This window comes from Herpailurus yagouaroundi, unplaced genomic scaffold, assembly GCF_014898765.1.
Source record: "Herpailurus yagouaroundi ecotype Mexico unplaced genomic scaffold, PumYag 184, whole genome shotgun sequence".
NCBI lineage: Eukaryota > Metazoa > Chordata > Mammalia > Carnivora > Felidae > Herpailurus > Herpailurus yagouaroundi.
In genome coordinates, this window is record NW_024412415.1 from 9,921,057 (window position 1) to 9,933,331 (window position 12,275).

Here is a 12,275-nt window from a genome sequence, read left to right on the forward strand (position 1 = left end):
TGGCACGGTGCCGTGAGAAAGCAGGTGCATCTGAGAGGAGATAATTATTGGAGTGGCTTTGTGTTCACAGGGAGGATACATACGAGCTATAGCCATTATAAGGGTCTGAGAGTACTTCATTTCCTACCAAAAATCTACTTCACTGCATCATCAGCTGGTGTTTTCTCTGGAACCACAGTCATTCCAGGTCCATCCAGCACCACAATGCACTGGCAGATTTTGAGCCAAGAGGCTGGAACTTTTAGGATTGAGGGACATCTTGGATGTGATATGGAAAGGGATTCAAAGGAAGGCCAAATGAGAGATCTCATTTTCCCCCAAGATACAAAGAGGTAGTATGTAGAAACATTTACAGGGGTTGGTTTTCCTAACTAGATCATGACGGACACACTATCTGTAAGTACCTTACTTACCTGTTGACATGTTTGTTTTCTGTAGCCCCACCACAACCAATAGAATGTAAGCTCCATGGGGGCAGAACCTTTGCTTTGTTTACTGTCTTCTCTCCCATACTCAGAACAGCAGCTGGCACATACTAGGCACTCAGAAATTCACCCTTGAATGGGCTCAGGTGTTAAAACAATAGGACACTCCCAGCATCCGGAGAATAGGTAGGGGTTGCTGGAGGGAAAGTGATGACTACATGGGTGCAAAGGACTGAAATTTATTGGGACTAGGACATTAGCCACTGCAGTGACAAAATGACAGTGAGCTGCTCAGTCAGTCTTCTGAGGGGGCAGTAAGTCATGGTCAAGTCCAACCACTGCCCTCAGACATTTGAGTGTTATCTCACAACTCTGGATTGGACACCATAGACTCTCTGGTCTCTGATAAGACTCCTTGGGAGCTGTGCAAATGGTCCAGGGGACTATCCATTGCTGACATCTCCTCTGTTGCTTACTTCAGAACCCCTACAAAGCTCCTGTTGTGGAGTGGCACAGCTTGCATTTGAACTTGCTCCTTCTCCTGAAGCTTAAAATCTGTGCATCCACTCATTGTTCCAAAATTTATAACCTCAAGTCTACATAGACATTCCTGTAACCCTTGATGTCCTTAAACTTGTTGCTCCTCAGATTAGCTTGGATCTGCCTTTGGCCACTCTTGAAGGGGACAGTCTCCAGAGTGATGCTGGCCCTGTGTTGAGGTTTGAGGACTCCAATGCTGTAGCATAGAAAACAGAATGTTAGAAAATCATACCCAATATGATAACTCCAAAGCTCTTTCCACTCAGCAACCAGGGCTTTTCTTTCATCATGTTTTAAGAGACTGGCCTTGGCACCCGTCACCAGAAAGAAGGATAGTGATGACCCCAAGACAAGATGGAAGTGAAGGCTGAATACCCCCAGAACTCACAGAACTCTCTGCTGTTTCTTGAAGAGACCACTTCCTTCCACAGTCAGCACACAATCTGCAACATGCTCTGAGAGGGGGTTTGAAAACAGCACCTGTATGGAGAGTGGCTGATTCACAATGGCAGCTCCTAAAACCTAAACAGAGAAATCCAGGGAAGAGGAAGGGAATAGAAAATTAATCTCATTCCCCAATTCACTAAACCCTTGATTGGGCCCACTTCAACAGGAAGATGACTTGTATCTTCAGTGTCTGTTAATGCTTTCTATTATAGTTGCTGGAAATTTTTCCTTGTAGAGTTCTACTATATGTAAGACTAGGACTTTAAAATCTTTCTTACTGTTTCCTTTCTTTTCCATAATCCCCAATTTATTATGACTGAAATATTATCATACTGGGGAGTTTCTATGCTGATGGCATTTTATAGGTCACTTTTTCTGTTATGAATTAAAGAATGTTAGCTGTGCAATTGTGTAAGCAATTGCTCCTTAGATGTATTTCCTGAAGAGCTGGACTTCTGTGACTCAGGTTTTTCCAACTATGGGTTAAAACCAACTCGATGGATTGTTGTTAATGTTTTTAATAGAAGAAAATATTAGTGTATATCACACAAGATATTGTTATGTAAAACTTTGTTTCATTTATACATGCATAGATGTTTGTACAAAATATTTTACATCCCTCAACCCAGCATATGGAAAAGTCTGATAAATTGGAGTCTCTAGTGATGTTTCCTCTGCTCCAAGGATTTCATCCAAGTGTAAACTAATCAATCTCAAGCATTCTCATGCATAATTTGAGTGGATAGAATCTTCTTTGGCACTTTTTTATTGCACTTCCACTCCATCCCTTTTCTTCTTCTTAACATAACTGGCTCATTTCTTTTCACACCAGTGTGTGAGTGAAAAGCAATGGGACATTCAAGGCTGTAGACAGATGGAAGCAAACCTGGAAACCCTCCCTAAAACAGACTCCCGTGGCTGGGCTTGCCAGACACACCCCACCATGGGGCCCCACAGGCTCACTTGGCAGGGTCTAGGAGGCTGCTTGGCCTTGGGGAGATAGCACTGGAAGAGATCCATGAAGTCTTCCCACTCAGAGGACCACAGAATGTCACAGCAGGCAGTGTCCTCAGAGGCCAGCTCGTCTAATCCTCTCATTTGACAGTTCAAGAAGCAGAGACCCAGGGCCTTGTCTAAGAATGCACAGCCAGGAAATGGCAAATCACACCTAAGCTGATCTCAGTCAGTGCTTTCCTCCCCACTCAGGTTTCTCCCATCTGAGCTCATAGTTCCTCATGTTGACCCTGGGGAAAGCCATCAGTAGAAGGTGGCACAAGGGAGGCATCTCTCCTTGTCCTTTCCATGAAACCTGCTCAAGGTCCATCCATAACGCCTTTAATGGTGCAAGAGGATGGACATCCTGTCCAATGTTTTCAGATGAATCTCATGTTCTGATAGGGAGGTATTTGGGGACACCAGAAGAGTCAGAGGCAAGAGTCAGAGGCTGCTCTCCTGAACAGACTCTCAGAGGGCTCCCACCCCAGCCAGATCTCCAGGGGCCCCCAGGCCACTTACATTAATCATGATGCCTGGATAAGCCAAGGTGATGATCTTGTCCACCAGAATCTTTTCCGGACTGTTCTTCTCTTCGCCCAGGGCACTGATGCGGATCAGCTTGTCTGTTGACAGGTACTGGCTATACTGGGAATAGGGAATTCTGCAGGAATGGGTCTTTGCTAGGGAGAAAACAAAAAGATAAGATGAGTGTAGCTGGGAAAATCAGCTAGGCCTTGGATGGATCTGGGGGACCTTTCTTTGGGAAAGCGGCTTAATACAAACATGTATTAAGCCCCAGTGAAGCAGGCACTAGGTTTTCAGGTGAGAGGCTGAGGTTAAGAAAGGCAAAATGGTTTCCCCAAGGTCATTCTACTGGTAAATGGTAAGCTGAGGTTCTAACCAAAGTCTGGAGGCCTCCAAAGCTCAGGCTTCCCCTATTAAACCAGGCTCCTTTCCTTGAAGTAGTAAAGGGAAGGGATTGGGTGGAAGAGAAAGGAGAGAAGAAAAAGAAGAAGAGGAGAAGGGAGGGAGGAAAAGAGGGAGAGAGGGGGGAGAGAGAGGAAAGGAGGGAAGGAGGGGAGAAGGAATCTGTGCCGAAGGGGACATTAGGAAGACTGGTGTCACAGGGGTGTGTCCCCAGAATCCTTGTTGGCTGGCTTGTCCCCACTGGCATTTCCATAACCCACTCCGTATACACAGACCATCCCTGTGCCCATACCCAGAGCCCATACCTTCTTCAGGAGAAAGTGTGATGAAGGCTGTGTCCTGCCAGAAAGGGGGCAGGGGGCTGCCATCATGCAGCAGGGACTGGGCACTCAGGTTCACTTTGAGGTCCTTGAACTGGAGTGACATGTTGAGGGCCAGCAGGACAAACCTTATGTCCTGGCCCATGTTGGGCGGGTCGAGCAGCTGGAATTTCAAGGAGACCTGGACTATATCACTGGGCCGAAGGGAAGGCATATGCAGGCTCCGAGGGCTGTCCCCATTCAGTGGCACAGGTGTGGAATGTTGTGAGTCTGCTTTGTGGGGGCCTTCAGACCTTCTAGCCTTCAGCTTCTGAAGAGCTCTCATAAACACCAGCCTCTCCTGGGGGGAACCTGGAAGGACAGAGATGGCACCGGCTGTGGACCAGTCTGACCCAGGGGTGCAAGCCTTGGCTGAACACTGCAGGTGTGTTAAAACCCTCATTTCCAACAATGAACACTGCCTACCTTGCATCAAGAGCTTTCTAAGTGTCAGCTTTGCTGAGCATTTCACACCATTCATCCTCACCTCAACCATGAGAGGGATGTATTGTTATTATTTATTATTATTATTATTTTTTAGCAGTGCCCATGTGAAAGTGGTGTCCCCAGTAGAGATAAGATGGCCCTTTAGACTTTCTCTTCAGTTCCATGAAAGGCCTAGAACTGTTTTTTCTTAAATCACTAGCACTGTTTTATTTATTTGCTTGTTTACTTACATTTTGACCCCTTTTACCCATTTCTCCCATCCCACCCCCCTTCATCTGGTAACCACCAATCTGTATTCTGTACCTATGAACTTGGTTTCTTTTCCGTGTTTTTTTTTTTTTTAGACTCCACACCTAAGAGAGAAAATCATACAGTATTTGTCTTTGTCTGACTCATTTCAGTTAGCATAATGCCCTCAAGGTCCATCCGTATTGTGGCAAATGGCAAGATATCTTTTTTTTCTTTTTGTGATTGAATAATATGCCATTGTATACATATACTACATTTTGTTTAGCCATTCATCCATCAGTGGACACTTGGGCTGTTTCCATAGCTTGACTATTGTAAATAATGCTACAGTGAACATGAGGGTGCATATATTTTTTCAAGTTGGTGTTTTCATTTTCTTCAGACAAATACCCGATAGTGTGATTGCTGGGTCATATGGTAGTTCTATTTTTAATTTTTTGAGAAACCTCCATACTGTTTCCCACAGTGACTGTACCAGTTTGCATTCCCACAACAGTGCATGAGAGTTCCTTTTTCTCCACATCCTTACCACCACCACCACCACCACCACCACCACCAACATAATCCATATACAGATGAGGAAAATGGGGCTCAGAGAGGTCACATCACTTGTCCAAATTCCACAACTGGCAAACGGCAGAATCCAGGTGGAAACCAAATCTGCCCAGCATGAAAATCTGTGCTCATGACCCCTAGACTCTATCCTGCCTTCTTCACGGGAAAGACAAAGGCCCTTTAAGCTTCTTAAAGATAGCACGGTGTGATTTCCTGTTCTAGAACCAATTGATTGGTCAGGTGTAGACTAATTCCTGGAAATGAGAAACTGAGAAGCCACAGTTTAAAAAGAAAAAAAGAAAGAAAGAAAGAAAAAGAAAGAAAGCAAAGGAAAGGAAAGGAAAGGAAAGGAAAGGAAAAAAAGAAAAAGAAAAGAAAAATATTTAGGCAAGCTGAGCTCCCAGAGAGGTGTGGCTTTAGTACTGGGGAGGCACTGTAGCCAAGATATGCAGGAATAGTCACCCATGCTTCCCTAATAATCCCCCCACTGCTTTCACTAAGCAATCACTATCCCCAGTGACTGCCCCCATCCCCACCCCAGTGCATCCCCACCCCAGTGCATCCCCACAATCTCCCCAGGTAGAGGCCACTTTTTTATCCTCTTGCCCTGGGGGTCATTCTAAGCCTCGTTCCAGGCAGAAAAGGATCTCAAGGCATCTGCTTTAGCAAGAGTGGGCCCAGGGAGATGTGAATCAGATTTAGCTCACCTGTGGTCAGCTCTACAGGCTGAGTGGGAGGAGACCAAATACTGCCTGACTAATCAGCACCCTCAGGCCCAAAGGAATATAGCTCCAAACCCCCAAGCTCACAGTGGAACCCCATGGACCTCTAGTGAATGCTGTCACTGCCCACCTACATCTCCTTGGAGCTTGCTAGTTCAATGCCCATGTGCCCTACTTTCAAATTCTAGCACTTTCCACTCTTTGTCTGAGGCTTTGTTTGCCACCAGAGCTGCTTTAGCCGGTGCATGGAACAGGCCAAAAGTGCTAGGGACTTTACACGGCAAGGAGCAGGCTTCAACCCTTGACTAGCCCCTTGCCTCTTGGATGAGATAAATCTGTGGTGCTGTTCTACACTTTACTCTGAATCCCTGATAGGGTTGCCAGATTTAGCAAATAAAAATACAGGGCCATTTAAATCGAGTTTCAGATTAACAACAAAGAATTTAGGACATGGTTAGACTAAAGCATTATTTGTCCTGTATTTTCCCTGGCAACCCCACTCGCAGAGCTCCCCAGCAGCAGCTGAGCTCCAGCTGCCTGTGCTGCTAACCAGCTTGACGAGGTGCCCTGTGTTGGCTTCCTCCCTTCCCCTATCTCCCTTGCTCACTCTCCTTCCTTCCAGGAGTTCCTGGATGGCCTCACAGATAAACCACTTGTCCTTGAATCCTTGCCTCAGGATCTGTTCTGGCACCCAGAACAAGATAGCTCCAGAGTGGATGGAGGGGAAGGGGGTGATAAACAGCATGCTGAGCTGTGTTCATTGCTTGCCTCTCATTGTGTAACCCCTTCCTATGCTCAGACTCTGGAACTTCTCTGTGGGTCCCAAAGGCCCACATAGACAAACCATAGATACCTACTGGCCAGCACTCCTAGCACCTGCTCAGCTAACTGCCGCTCCCCCACTTTCCTGATTCACTCTTGATTAGCTTTTCCTCCTCACTTAGCTTCTGGCCTTCATGGACTGTGTATTTTTGATTGGCCTCCCAGGGGGTTGGACCTAGTGCTTGGTCTTTCTCAAATTTTGGGAATTAGTTCACACCTGACTACCTTAACTGTCTATTTGTCCCTGCTAACTAGAGTAAGAAGCCCCTGCCAGGTCTCCCACCTCTCAGAACCGTCCTCTGCAGCAGGTCGGGGTGGGAGTAAACATGTGGCCTTGGTGTTTGTTGGTGGTCTGGACTGTCCTCCAAACACTCACTAAAACAAAGTTAATTAATCAATATGTTACATGAAATTAATTAAATTAACTAATATGATAAGGTTTACAGATCCCCTGCCATCTTCAGAAGGAGGGTAACTTTCCAAGAAGGCAGCCATGAGGGATTCACATCCCACACTGGTGGGATGCCTGTTACTGGCCCTAAAGGTCCATGTGACCATCTTGTGGAAGCTGCTCACTGGCCTGTGGGATGTGGGGTGGCGGTGAGCACAAGGAAGTGAGGCAATGGGAACATCTCAACTGAGACCTTAAAACTGAAGGGCTGAAGAGACAAGGGGACCTGGGTTATATCCCTCAGATGCCTTCTGGTTCCCCAGAGGGCCACCCCAGCTGGCTGGGAGGTTCCCTGGGGTTGGGGGGAAGGAGCCCACAGGACTTGGACTCTGGCAGGGATTGACTCAGTCATACCTTCTATGTATTTGTAGTTCTCTGTGACGTCATCTCGCTCATCACTTTGAATGCTCTTGGTGCTGATAAAATTGCCAACAGTATTCGTGTCCCGGTGAATTTTCTGCTCCTTCCCTCCGTAGACAAGCCAAGACATGCAGTCAGCATTGACCATGGAAAAGGCAAAGGCTGTGTCATAGTTCAGATCCACCTCTCCCTCTTTGATGGCTCTGACAGAGGCAGGGCCACAGCAGTAGAGGCCTGAAGAACAGAAGAGCCACGATGGGTCATTGCTGCAGGGTCAGGCAGGGGTAAGGGCGGTTTCTGGGGAGTGGGTTCCACCTTTCTTCTGGACAGCCTCACCATTGCTCGTCTCCTGAGGGGTGGCATCCAGCACCTGCCAGCCTCCATATCCAGGAGGGAGGTCCTTTCGGGCCATCCAACACTCATTCCACACATGAAAATTCCTGAAGGAGAAGCCAGAGGAGTCAGTGTCAAATGAAGGCAAGAGAGAGCTTGTAGTGCTTATGTTCTTTCCAGAGCAAGGCAGGGGCCGATGGGTACATGGACCGCTAAATAGAAAGACAGATTTAATGCACCCTACACCTTCAAACTCTATGGATGAGTAGTGGCAGCGTTTCCTCCTGTGAGCCTTGACTTGCCCAGAAAAGAGCTTTCTTCTGTGAATAGAGAGTATTAACTCTATATTAACTGGAATTAACTGAAGTTAAATATCCCTCACTCTCTCTCTCCCAAAGGTCCTCATGGCCTTTCTTGTGTGTGCTGCTGAGTCACAGGGGCAGACATGGGTGTGTCTGGAGGTGGGGCTTCAGGCCCTCCTGTAGTCAGAGCTATAGGCTGAGTATTAAATGAAGGAGATGGCAAAGAGGGAAATCTCACCCAGGGCAGAAAGCTGTTGTGATGTGAGGATTCTAAACTCAGAATCGTTTTTGTGTTCAGCTATGTCTCAGCCTTCGAGGTGGGGATACAGGGCCCTGGGACTGGTAAAAGTGAGGCGGGTCTGGGAGAATAGCAGGCTTGTGGGCACAGTCCTGCCCCACTATCTGCTGGTGGAGTTTGCCTTGGAAAGAGACAGAGAGGTGGTCTCTCACCAGACAGTGTCCTTCTTCTTATTCTCCAAGATCCTGCCTGTGCTGTCATAATACTCATCTATGATCAGGTTTCCATCTGTGTCGTGGCCAGAGTCAAAGTTGGTGATCACACGGGTGGGGATCCCCAGGCACCTCATTACTGCAGAAAGAGAAAAAAAAAAAAAAAAAAAAAAAAAACAAACCCAAACAAACAAATAAACAAAAACAAAACTGTGGGCTGTGGATTCAGGAATTCTATGGATTCCTGGATATAGGGCTCTGGGCCCAGGGAAACCATTCTTTGGCACCTGCAGGACTAGTCAGGGGAGCTGTCTGGAGCACTGGGTTGATGATATTGCCAACCTCTCTCCCCACCTTCCTGAACTCCTCTCCGGGGCTCATGGAAGAGACACTGTGCAGAGGCTGGGCTTCTGGTTGCTCAAAGAAGCACTGCCAGGGCCCACAGAAACTCCAGCAAGTTGTGAGTCCCTGACTTTGCAAGCAGGACTGGGCAGGCATGACTCCTTTGGCAAGACTACTCAGTGGCCTAACTAGGTCTTGCTCATCTCTTGGCTGTGAATTTCCATCTTCAAACCAAATGCTAGAATTTCAGCTCAGACCATCAGATACTTAGACAAAGTGTCTGTGGCTTGGATTCCCCCTTTTCTATGGGTATATTGTCTTGGAAGCTTATAAAGGAAAGTGTCATAAAGGAAGGCAGAAAAGGAAGGAAACTGTGTAACAAAAGCTTAGAAAAGTGAGGGTTTGTACCCAGTAGAGAAATTCTAGAAAGGAGGTACTACATTGTTTTTATTCCTGAGAGGGCATCTTTCCCTCTGCTAGCCAACTTCTGTGCTTTGTCCCTTGCCATATTTCCCCCATTCTGCACTCTTTAAGTATAGCAATATCCCCCAGCCCATCCTACTGCCAATGTCCTGGGGACCCTGTCCCTTCAAGTCCAGCATTGGCAGCCCACCCCATTTAATAATAATGATGATGGTGATGATGATGATAATAATAATAATAAAATTCAATAATATCAGCCAGGCATATTGCTATATTATCCTCAGGACAACTCTACACAGAAGCTACCATTATTACCCTCATTTTAAAGATTAAGAATCAGGGGCACCTGGGTGGCTCAGTTGGTTGGGCGGCCGGCTTTGGCTCAGGTCATGATCTCGCAGTCTGTGAGTTTGAGCCCCATGTCAGGCCCTGAGCTGACAGTTCAGAGCCTGGAACCTACTTCGGATTCTGTGTAACCCCCCCTCTGCCCCTCCCCGACTTGTGCTCTGTCTTGCTGTCTCTCAAAAATAAATGTTAAAAAATTAAAAAAAAAAAAAAAGAATCAGAGACTAAGAGAGTCACCTGGGTGGCTCAGTTGGTTAAGGGTCTGGCTCTCGGTTTCTGCTCAAGTCATGATCTCACAAACCGTGAGATCAAGCCCCTCCTTGGGGGCAGTTTCTCTGCCTGCTCAATCTTAAAATTGAGCCTACTGAAGATTCTCTCTCTCCCTCTCTCTATGCCCCTCCCTACCTCACAGGTGTGCATGCTCTCTCTCTCTCTCTCAAAACAAATAAATAAACTTAAAAAAAATCAGAGGCTAAGAAAAGTTGGCAACCTTGACTAACCTCAAATGGCTAGGAAGTGGCAGACCTATCACTCAAATCCTGATTTCACTGCTGGGCTCGTACTCAATTCTGAGCCCACCTCCCAGTATTGTGCACACAGTTCAGCATTCTAGTATTTTTCCCTTATTAAACATTTCATGCATTTTCCTATGTTAACAAATATTGGCACAATATTTGCACAAAGCCTCTCCAGGTCAGGGTGTAGAGACATCTCTGGATATAGCTCGGAAAGAGGGGGAGAGGATCCCAAAAGGGAACCTGGAGCTCTCCTTGGCACAGCTCTGTGCAAGGCCAAGGAATGAGGGCAGGGAGTGAGCAGAGCTGACAAGTGAGTTGTAGGTGGAGGTAACACAGGACCGCCTCAGAGGGGAGGGTGAGGTTGGAAAAGCTGCCACTAAAGGAAATGGGACAGGAATAAGGCAAGAGCACTCAGGTGACTCAGGAGCATTGCGTGAGCACATTTGTGCTAAGATTACAGTCAGGAGGGTGGTGACACTTCTGATAATAAGAGAAGGTGCCAAGGAGGGATGGGCAGGGAAAGCAGGAAACAAGCCTCCATTCTTCACACCAAGTGATGAATTCACAAATAGCCACATGAACTGTCAGTGGTGGTATCAGCTTGTGCTCAACAAGGCTGGATGAACCTTTTCCACCTGAACACGTGACATTGTGCCCATGGCACTCTGAAGTTCTTTACCTGACTTAGCACATGACTTGTGATGGTTTGTTTATGAGTCTGCCTTCCTGAGAGGGATTGTGTGATATTCGTCGTTATCATTATATGACCATTAACAACACAGAGCCAGGCCTGTTTTGCAGAAACTTGATGGTGCATCATTGCTAGATGGCTGAATGAGTGTCTCACAAATCTTCTGCCTGTTCTCATGATTTCTGACTTTGCACAGCACTTTCATAATGACTGTGCCCTATGCTTTAGGTATCAAGCTTGACTGTCAGTAGAGCATAAGCTTTGAGTGGTGATGGATTTGCATTGATCCATTCTCACACTTTTGTCATCATGGAGGACAACAGCCTGTCACCGTAAACCCATGGTGAGGCTAGAATGGTTGCTCACATGGGGAGTGAGTGAGGCCTTTCTTCCATACCACACTAAGAGAGCTAACAGCACTCAGATTTGCATGAAGTCATACACTGTATTTTTCCCAGGGTCTTGCTCCCTCTGTCCTCCATGCTCTGTCCTCCCACCAATAGCTCATCTTGTCTTGTGGATTCACCTCTTACTTCTGTGCCCACAACTCCTGAACTTGAATCTTGAGCCTCTGTGGAGACCTCGCTGCTTCTAGACACATGCCCAATTGAGCTTGTCTTTCAGTCTTCTCCATCTTCTTTGCCGGTTGATGACATCATTATCATCATCATCATAGTGCCAGCCATGATGCTAAGCATTGCATGGGCATGATCTCATTTATTCATCTCCCAAACCCTGTGGTTATCCCGACTTTAAAGAGGAGAAACCTGAAGTGTAGAGAGGTTGAGGTCACATGGCAGAAAGAGGAGTGCCAGGGCAGGATTTAAGCCCCTGATTCTCTGATCTCAAAACATCCCCATGCTTCTAGCTACAAGCCACACCACTGCAACTTCACTAGGCATCACAGCACCAACTCATTCTCAATACACCTTCCTCTGTCAAGTTTTCACTGACTACTTCATGCCACACTAACTTCCCTTCTCATGCTCTCACTTAATCCAGTCACCTGTGCTGCATATTTTATCACTGGATGGAGCTCTCTGTGATCTTCTGTATTTGTTTTATCTTGTCAGCCAGATTACAAATCCCCCTAGACTAGGATTTATATCAGATGCTTTTCTTGATATTTCTTTGTTTCCAACACAGTGCTGGGTACAAAGTAGATGCTCATTAAATCTGTGTTGACATGTATTGTCTTTAACCTGTGAATAAGGTTTCTGCAGACTACCAGTCCTAATGACTCACAGTTTGACATGAGACTCAGGTGACTCACTAATAATTTTGGGGGAACTGAGTACTACATAAAAGGGAGGTGTGTGTGTTTGTGTGTGTGTACACACATGCACGCAACACTCACACAGTCATGCTTAGATAAAGGTGGACCAGATATAAGAATCTGGAAAGGCCTGAAGAGTTCCCAAGGTATATTACACCACACCACACTCCCAGCATGAATTACTATGTCTTTTCACTCAGCCATTCAGCACTCATCCAGTGCTCATGTCAAGCCACTGTGATTAACCAGGCAATGGGTTAGATGCATACACAAAAATGGAAGACATTCCTGTCCT

General features: G+C 46.5%; 1 protein-coding gene across 4 annotated transcripts in view; it reads right to left on the minus strand.

Moving 5' to 3' along the window:
• Window positions 1–648: 648 nt before the first annotated feature.
• Window positions 649–12,275, minus strand: part of TGM5 (transglutaminase 5) — a 32,006-nt gene continuing 20,379 nt past the window's right edge. For all 4 annotated transcript variants that reach the window (XM_040492447.1, XM_040492449.1, XM_040492448.1 and 1 more), the window contains 7 exons: window positions 8,386–8,524; window positions 7,637–7,740; window positions 7,295–7,534; window positions 3,641–4,006; window positions 2,928–3,088; window positions 1,354–1,487; window positions 649–1,161 (listed from right to left, as the gene is read on the minus strand). In XM_040492447.1, coding sequence (XP_040348381.1) covers window positions 1,008–1,161; window positions 1,354–1,487; window positions 2,928–3,088; window positions 3,641–4,006; window positions 7,295–7,534; window positions 7,637–7,740; window positions 8,386–8,524 — 1,298 coding nt within the window. In that variant the 3' untranslated portion in view covers window positions 649–1,007. The remainder of the gene's footprint in view (window positions 1,162–1,353; window positions 1,488–2,927; window positions 3,089–3,640; window positions 4,007–7,294; window positions 7,535–7,636; window positions 7,741–8,385; window positions 8,525–12,275) is intronic.